The sequence below is a fragment of the Macadamia integrifolia genome, chromosome 7 (genome assembly GCF_013358625.1).
Source record: "Macadamia integrifolia cultivar HAES 741 chromosome 7, SCU_Mint_v3, whole genome shotgun sequence".
NCBI lineage: Eukaryota > Viridiplantae > Streptophyta > Magnoliopsida > Proteales > Proteaceae > Macadamia > Macadamia integrifolia.
In genome coordinates this window covers 34105019-34114107 of record NC_056563.1, presented here as the reverse complement: position 1 = coordinate 34114107, position 9089 = coordinate 34105019, and the positions used below count along the sequence as shown (strand labels likewise).

The 9089-nt window shown below is 33.5% G+C and overlaps 1 protein-coding gene and 1 long non-coding RNA gene across 2 annotated transcripts; one reads left to right on the top strand and one right to left on the bottom strand.

Moving 5' to 3' along the window:
- Nucleotides 1-2585: 2585 nt before the first annotated feature.
- LOC122083242 (abscisic stress-ripening protein 3-like) lies at nt 2586-3876 on the bottom strand. The gene is made up of 2 exons (XM_042650970.1): nt 3529-3876; nt 2586-2959 (listed from the first exon to the last, which is right to left on the bottom strand). Exons 1-2 carry the CDS (start codon nt 3682-3684, stop codon nt 2792-2794), a joined length of 324 nt encoding a protein of 107 aa, XP_042506904.1. The 5' UTR covers nt 3685-3876; the 3' UTR covers nt 2586-2791.
- Nucleotides 3877-6503: 2627 nt separating this feature from the next.
- LOC122083177 lies at nt 6504-8792 on the top strand. Its single transcript, XR_006141578.1, has 3 exons — nt 6504-6676; nt 7325-7420; nt 7750-8792. It is a non-coding gene; the product is annotated as an uncharacterized LOC122083177 (long non-coding RNA).
- Nucleotides 8793-9089: the final 297 nt, after the last annotated feature.

Genomic DNA, 9089 nt, shown 5'->3' with positions numbered 1-9089 from the left:
TTTTTTTTTTTTTTTTTTTTCATTTAGATAGTTATGATACATAATAATGAGATTTTTTTTTGTTTGTTTATGATAATTTTCTTTTATTTTATGAATAAGGGTTTTAGGCATTCCGCCTTGATAAATGAGAAGAAAATCATGTGGCAAATACATGACAAATAAATAAGTGACTTAAGTGGAGACGTAATTTTTATAAATAAAAAAATAAAAAATAAAAGAGGCCTTTTTCATAGCATAGTTAATTAGTTAGTAAAAATATGTTTGATATACGCTTAAAACTTATACATACCTAACCAACATATAGAAAAATACATGAATTTTATGAGTATCTATATAGAACATGTTTAAAACGTTTCGTGTGTGTAATATGATAATAAAAAGCAAATAAATGTAGGCTCTGTTTGGTATCGTTTCATGTCAAAAACGAAAATTTCAGATTCTGTGTTAAAATGCAGTTTTTAAACGAAAAAATAGTGTTTCAAAATTTTAGATTTTTATCGGGAACTTTTTTTTTTCTTTCTTTTTTGTAAAATGGAACGAAACTGGGAAGACAGAACTCCATTTTGGAGTTTTGTCTAATCTCGTTTTTTCAGTTTTTTTTTTTTTCACTTTTTGTTCCAAGAAAACAGAAACGGACCATAAGTGCACCAAACAGAAGATTTCGTTTTTTCGTTCCAATTGAACGAAAAAACTCCAAAAACGCTTTTTTAGAACGATACCAAACGGAGCCTAAGAGATTAGAAAAAGAATGCTCAAGTCTCATGACTAAAATTACATCATCTTCTTTGAGAGAGCCCCCAACCACTCATTGCAATTGCTCCTTGATGAGTCCAAGCAGTCATTGCCATCAAACCACAATGCGGGAGAGGCTACCATCATTGGAGGAGTCTTCTATCTTCTTCTATGATATATATTCATAGTTCCTACAACAATGACTTTTTTATCTGAATTAATTTTTAGGCAAAAAAATGCTATCGGCTTGCATTCTCCATGCAAATTATTAAAAGTGTCTCATTATCCCTTCATACTGATTTTACCAAACAATCCCTTCATATTGATGATGAGACATGCCAAAATATTGATTTCCCTTAATATTTGTTCCAACCAGAATTTTAGTTGGGAAATTTTTTTCCACCCCTAGGAAACTGAGAGAATACCAATGGTACACTACAAAGCATATTATGGATTTCTCATAATGTGTTTACTTGTCAATAGATTATGGGATGAAATTTGTCATCACAGTTAGACTTCCATTGCTTTCGATGTTCGGCAAAATGTTCATACCCTTCCATCCCCTTACAGTGATAGCCCAAGGAACCTTTTCATTGCTTCGTCTTTGGATTTCCCAGTGCATTCCTCCCTCCAAAAATAAAAAAAATAAAAAATAAATCAGGGTTCCTTTGTAGCACGATATTGCGTGTAGCATAAATTTAAAGGTTACGAACCCTTAGACACATAGCCCAAGATACTCTCAACCTTTAATTCTACGTGACATGACACGTTATAGAATATCCGCACGACCACCCCTTTACTAGTCTCCTTCTCATAATAATAATAATAATAATAATAATAATAATAATAATAATAATAATAATAATAATAATAATAATAATAAAAGATCTCCATTTCATTTGTTGCATATTCTAGATGTCTTGCTTGTTTGTTTTGTTTCTCTTGTTATCGCTTATCGGCTTCTTGGGTGACCTTTGTTAAGGGACTTGTCCCCTTTACCCTTTTATCTATTCTTTTTTTTTTAATATATATTTAATTCACCAAAACAAAAATGAGTAAAACTAATATGTGGGGGGCCCTTGGCCTTGACCTTCATAAACTAATGTCTTCATATCGCTTTCTGAGGGTGTACATTTTTTTTTATTTTGGAACAACTAACCCTTATTTTTTTGTGAGAAATTATGATTTTTGTTCCAACCACTTCCTTCTACATCTGTGTGTTTCCTAGTAAGGTTGTGATACGTCTTAAGGTTGAATAAATTTATCTTTTTCTTTTTAATCAATTTTTATTATTCTTTGATCTTTGGGTTGTACCAGTAGATCAGTATCAAATTAGTGAAGACTTAAGACCGATCTTGACCAATACTAATCCAATCCGGCGGTTTCGCTGATTCTGATCTAATTCTTTTGGAACTATGATCCCTGCTCAAATTCCTGATGCAATATTTTCATCCTCCATCAGCACTCATGGTAGCACAGCTCAATGATAAATATAATAAATGAATTGGATATCAAGATTTCCATCATAATCACCCATCTAAAATGCATTTTCCTTCATTATTAAAATAAAGAAAAAAAAAAGCGTTTTAATCCAAACCCATCTCCCAGTCTCCTAAGTAGATGATTGTAAAGATTAGAAACTAGAAGCTAGAAAATTATTTAATTAGGCCCGGGAAGATGTCTATATTCGATTGTTATGATCTCTCACAGAGTCAACTTAAAATCGATGATCTTGCCAACAGCAAACTTAGTAAATTTAATTTCATACATTTCACATTAACTACAAACAAATACACAACAGATACCCCCACCCCAGAGAGAGAGAGAGAGAGAGAGAGAGAGAGAAGAGGTAGTAGTTTAAGATAACCTTTATTATTAGAAAGCCACAAAGAAAACCATCGAGCAAATTGGAGGGGTAAACCTCAATTTGCTTTACATACTTTCTAGTGATTAGGATAAATCTCACCCTCATAGACATTAATTAACAGAAAAGGCAAATAAAAGGAGTAGGGGAGAAAACTAGAGAAATGATTCCCAGATCACACACATGTGATGTTCTTCAATACTTCTCGTGAGCCGACTCTCCTTCTTTCTTTGATTCTTTCTTCTGATGGTGCTCATGGAAGGCAAATCCACCAGCTCCCACTGCAACAGCTGCTGCAACCTCCTCTCTGATCTTGTGGCCGTGAGAATTCTCTGTGTCTTTCTTAGCCTGGTGCTTCTCATGCTGAGAAATATAAACAAATTAATATCAGCTCTCCACTCTTATCACAAAACCATAAATATATTTCATTTTTGAATTTATAAATAGATCAATTTATTTTGAAAAGAGAAGAAAAGATGGAGTTTGGATCAGGTTTTTGTTGAAGGACTATTCTTGTACGATGTCTGATCCACACTTGAAATTCACTCATTTTGATGTCTGATGCTAAAACCCCAAATAAAGAAAAACCCACAAAACCCTAAGCTCACAAAAGGATCACAGGGCCAAAAAAAAAAAAAAACCACAGCAATCATCTCACCAGGTCATTAATCCTCTCAAACCACATAGGATGCACTCCATCTTAGTCCTTAAGATCCTACTCTATATGGTTGTGACTGTAAATAATTGTCCCAAAAGTTATTAAGTGAAGGGATTCGATCGGATCTAAAGGGTAACCGATGTGAGACTATTCTCCCCAAACAAGTATACAAGGGGACAAAAGACATTTAGGATAACCGATATGAGACTATTCCCCCAACTGCAGTGACTACATGCATGCTTGTATGGGCAAAAGAGTGGTTAGAATTACGTACCAGAGCATAAGCACCAGCAGCTAAAGCACCTAGGCCGCCGAGTTGCTCTAAGTGCTTGTGGTGTTTCTCTTGTTTCTCATAATCTTCAGGGGTCAAATCTTCTACAGGCTTTTCCTCCTTGTGGTGAAAGAAGTGGTGTTTCTTCTCCTCAGCCATGGTGTGTTAGGAAGCAAAAGAAAGTGATTAGCAAAATCAGAAAAGAACAAACCTGGAAAGATTAAGGAATAATACTAAGGGAGATGGTTAACTGATGGTGTGAGGAGACTAGGGATGGAGACCTTTTATAAGGTTTCAAGGAGAGGGAGGAAGAAACGTGGCAACAACGCAGTCGGTTTAACGCGTAGGAGGTCATCAGTGATAGGTTCTCTATCTGATTAAGGAATTAGGACAAAATAGTCCATAGGTCGCTTCAAGTATTTAGAGACTAATGAGGCAGGCTGGGTTTGAATATTAGGGGATTTTTTTTTATTCCTCCAATGGCTCTTGATTTTCCTTTCAGATCAAAGTTTTAAAATTCGGGATCAGTCTTGGGGACGCATCTCTATCAATAGCAATTCAATGGATTAGTATCGGATCAATCAAGACTTGGGGTCAGTTTCGATCAATATCAATTCAATCCTGATGATTTCGGTCCATCCAATCTGATTTTTAAAACTATGTTCTAGATTCAACTAGATTACCCAGCATTTAAGATGATAATGAAGCCGTGGAGCCACCATCGCTTTCATGAACATTAGGTAAGACCGTGTTCTTCTACCAAAATAAAAGGTAAGACCGTGTTCAGGGTTTATTAGAGGATAATAAGATAAGGATGGTTATTAAAGTAATTTCAATAATTAAATTACTAATTGTGTAGTAATAAAAAATGAAACGCCTCTTAAGACCAGTGCCTGGAATTTTTCTTTGGCAAGAAAATAATGTCTTGAAATGTTATATATTATGTTTTAATTTTTTTTAATCCAAAATTAATATTTATGGGGATTTTTCTTTGACAATTTCTGAAGTGTTAAATAATTTGTAAACCAATTTTTAATCCTCTTATTATAAGATTTTGGATCAACTCAACACATTAGGAGAGAAGTTACCTTCTTTAAATGGCCATCCCATAGTCAATGGGGATTCGAATCATGAGTTTGAGTATTTAATACACCATTGACGTGTAGTTTGATTCTCCATAAACACTAGGATCCCATGTGAGAAAGTCACAATGTATAAAACTGATATAGACATCCAGATTCATTATTTCATAATTTTTTTTTTTTTTTAACTAAAGAGACTCATTATTTATATTTATATATATATATATATATATATTATTTTTTTTAAAGGTAGCACTTGAGAATGACATAATGGCATGTATCCTTTCAACTTATTAGTTTCAAGACACCCATGTGCCTCCACAATTGTATCCTTAGACATTCTTTTACTATGTGGAGTTTTCAAAGCAGACATGTTCAAGTGGCTTTTGCTTGGGCTGGCATTAAAAATAGAAACAACAAATTCTTCAATAACGGTTTCACGTCCTATGTGTGGAGTGATATTCATCGAATTTGAATACTCTCTATCCGGCTCCACTTTTCAATCTTCATCTCACACCATCCCTATCATGTGGGGACCACATCATGTCATTGGCTATTTTTTTTGGCAAGGGGTCGATGCTTGAGTAACTGAGCAGTTTGGAGGCCATGATCACAAATATACTCTCGGTAAGTATGACATCAGAGCCAGTATCCCGCATATGGAGTGAGCGGAATTCCAGGCTTTTTCACACCAAATCTACAATGAAGATTAGCGTTGTACGTGATATCAATGCCAACGCTGTCAATCTATCACTCGTGAAGGGATGAACTCTTATCCAAACAGTTTTTTGATTGACAACTGAAGAGTGCATGCAGGTGTCTAGTACCTAATCATATCAGTTGTCTACTGTTGAGAAGAATTTAGTTATTGGTATTGATATCCGATCTGATACAATATTTTGGATTTATTTGGTCTAGACTGACACATACACACATATGTATTATACTATTGTATAAAAGTATATATTTATGTTTCGTGACTAATTTTTCACTTGACTATTTTATCCATCTTGCTTATTTAAATACCTTATCTTTTTCATTATATTTTTTTGTCAATATTTTTTACTTTTCTCATATTGTTGGTACCTTTTTATATTTTTAATATTTAAATATTTTTTAAAAATCACTCAAATCCTTTGCCTATTCTTTCTCACTTTCCTTCGCCTCTCTCTCTCTCTCTCTCTCTCTCAACCGTTCCTACTTTTTCTCTTTTTAAAATATTTTTTAGGATTTACTTTCTTAAAAAAAAAAATCTAAAAATCTATATTTTAGGATTTTTTTCTGCCAAAATCCTATTAGTTTCCTTGTCAATAATAATCCTCACTCTCCTCTCTTATCTCACTCTTTCCCACTTTCCTTTTTTTATGATAAGCCTTTCTTCTTCTCTCTCAACCGTTCCTCCATTTTACTCTTTTTGAAAAAAAATTTTAGGATTTTTTTTTTTAAATCTATATTTTAAGAGTTTTTTCTATCAAAATCTTATTAGTTTCCTTATCAATAATAATTCCACCCTTCTCTCTTATCTCTCTCTTTCCCATTTTCCTTCTTTTGTATATCGCCTTTCCTCCCCTCTCTCAACTGTTCCTCCTTTTTCTCTTTTAGAAATATCTTTTAAGATTTTTTTTTTTAAATCTTCATTTTAAGAGTTTTTTCTATCAAAGTTTTATTAGTTTCCTTATCATTAATAATTCCTCACCCTCCTCTCCCACACCTTCCTCTCTTATCTATCTCTCTCTCTCTTTCCCACTTTCATTCTTCTTTTGCAATAAGCCTGTCCACCTCTCTCTCAACCGTTTCTCTTCTTCTCTTTTCAAAAATTATTAATAACTCCGTAAAAGATTTTTTTTTCTTTTTGATCTGTGGCTAATGCGGTGAACCTTTCATTTATGCAGGTACCACTTGTGCCACAGTCCTCACCCGTGCTATATTTTCCGAGGGCTGCAAATCAGTTTGTAGCTGGGATGAATGCAATGGATCTACGTCGTGGAATCACAATGACTGTTGATGCTGTTGTTACAAACCTGAAGAGCAGAGCCAGAATGATTAGCACAATTGAAGAAATTGCACAGGTTTATTTCTTTCACCCATTAGTTTTGTTGCAATTGTTAGAAGTGAAGGGTTGTAATGAACCATTATGGGCTACAGTTATTGTTTTTTTTTTTTACTCAGCAGATGATTTAATTCTGTTGGCTACAGTTCTTTCATGAGGGAAAAAAAAAATCTCTAACTATGATTCATGCTTTAATTTCTTCTAGAAGTTTTGGGCATTCACAATTTACAAGTGCCATATACTTCTTATATATAAATAAAGTAAAATACTTTGTTGTCATAATGAACTACGTTGAAATTGGAATTTTCGGTAGCAGTACTTGAGAGTAGATTTTCCATGTCTTTGTAAAATTTGGCTCAATTAGTTTTCATGGAAGGGATAGATATCGCTTGTTGCAATATCGATTGTTTAATATCAAGTTGCTTTTGATGGTTAATAAAATTCTTAAAAGAATCCAGTTAAGCTAAATTAGTACCAATACTGGCGATAGATTAATATTCGATATAGTTTCTATTTTCAATCATTTTTCTATTTGATGGTTAATATTCGATATAGTTTCTATTTTCAATCAACTTTCTATTTGATAGTTAATATTCCTTATTTCTCTGTATTTCTCTTTGTTTACTTCTTTTTAAGTTTCAGATTATAAAATTCTTTAATCTTCTAGGGTTTCCTTCTCCGTAAGAGTAGAGAGAAGCTCTAGATTGCAGCTCAAAGTGCTTCCTTCTGTTAATTTGATTGCATTGAAGTGTTTTTGCATGAGGTAATTCCTTTTCTCTCCACTCCTCTCTATATGTTACTTTTAGTCTGGCATGTTTGGTACTTTTGTAATAGGTGCAAAGTCATTCAATCAACAAAGCTTTGATCACATTGGAGACACTCAAAATCCTTATGAGCAAGCAATATCTATCATTTCAAGAGCATTAAGTTTTTTTTTTTTTTATGAGGATGATTTGATACCCTGTTTCAGATTTGGAGATGACAGTTTCTTGTGATCATATGCTTTTATGGGTTGTTTAGTAGCTGACTCTATCTTGATTACACAATAACATTCTCTCATCTATATTTTGGCAACATCAATATATGATCAAGATGTCTTTAGTTACTATCCTGATGAGAGACATTGATGGATTAGAGAAAGCTTTGACTCCAACAAAGAAATAGTCCCCGTCTACCGTTGGCAGGTTAAACTTTTCTTATTGCATTATTTTTGCTTTGAAGAAGATATCAATCTGGTACATGATTGTCAGCTTCGTTATAATTGGACCAACATCATTTGCTCCCATTGTTGAAATGGCTATGACTATTGTCGACCAAAGCGGTGGTCAGTGCCATGTTTTATTGATAATAGCTGATGGGCAGGTAACTTTTTGTTTGGTCGAGTTCTCATTTTTAGTATAATGAAGAACTATTATTCCGTAGAAATATTATTTTAGCTTCAACTTTGATCATGAGTGCATTACATTGTGGCCATAAGCTACTATGCCATATGTTGGTTCTACCACTGTAGTGTATGTATGGTGGAATACAAAATTTTACTTTCATCCACTTATCATGTTTCAGTTATTGGCAATTCTTATTTTACATTTTTTTTTTTTGGTTCTCAGATTTTATTCTTTTTTGGATTCTCGGATAGGATTTTTTTTCCATAGTCCTCATAATTTTGTAATGATGTAGAGTTCTTCATTTTGACATTAAATTGGGTAATCATGACATTAATTTCTTGTGTGAAAGATATAAATCATTGTATTTAGAAACTGGATCTAATATATCATGCCATTTTTCATTATAAAGAAGCCTTGCTCCCTCCCCCTCTCTTTTATGGTTTGAGATAACTCATGAACTTTCCCTTGCTGTTCTTAGGAATGGACTCTCTATGAGATATTAAGATATGCACCCCAACACAATTGGATTGCTTATGAGGAAGCTCTGAAAACAAACCCTCTTTTGGCCAAAATGGTAATAAATGGAATTGTCTACTCCTGGGGGGGATTGGATTGTGCAAGTATGACTTAGTCTTGAAATAAAACCTTGTTTCTTAGTTATCTTCTTTTTCTTCTATGAAAATTTGGTAATCTATTATTTTATTAAATGGATTTTGATGACACATGAAACCATATTTAATATTCTTCTTAGATTTCCGAAGGTAAGAAAGTTTTATTTCTGTGCTTATTATCATGATTGTAAATAACCCAAACTCAGTAGTTTTGTTTGCACTTTTGGGCTTCCATTTGGTATGTTTCTTATATTCCCACTTAAAGCGTCTCTGATATAGGTACTAACACATCGCCCACTATTGGGACTTAGAAGCTTTGCCCTTCCCACTTAAAACATCTTTGATATGCTTGTTCAATTTATCACCGGCAATGATAAAGTTTTGCAAAGTTATTGATGAAATGGCAGCCAACTCTGTTATCATATGCTGCCCCCCC

Bases quoted from the DNA above. Each gene is read 5' to 3' on its own strand.
- LOC122083242 (XM_042650970.1), bottom strand. From the start codon at position 3,684: ATGGCTGAGGAGAAGAAACACCACTTCTTTCACCACAAGGAGGAAAAG. The intron at 2,960-3,528 runs GTACGTAATTCT...TATATTTCTCAG, and splicing joins CTGCTGGTGCTTATGCTCTG to CATGAGAAGCACCAGGCTAA.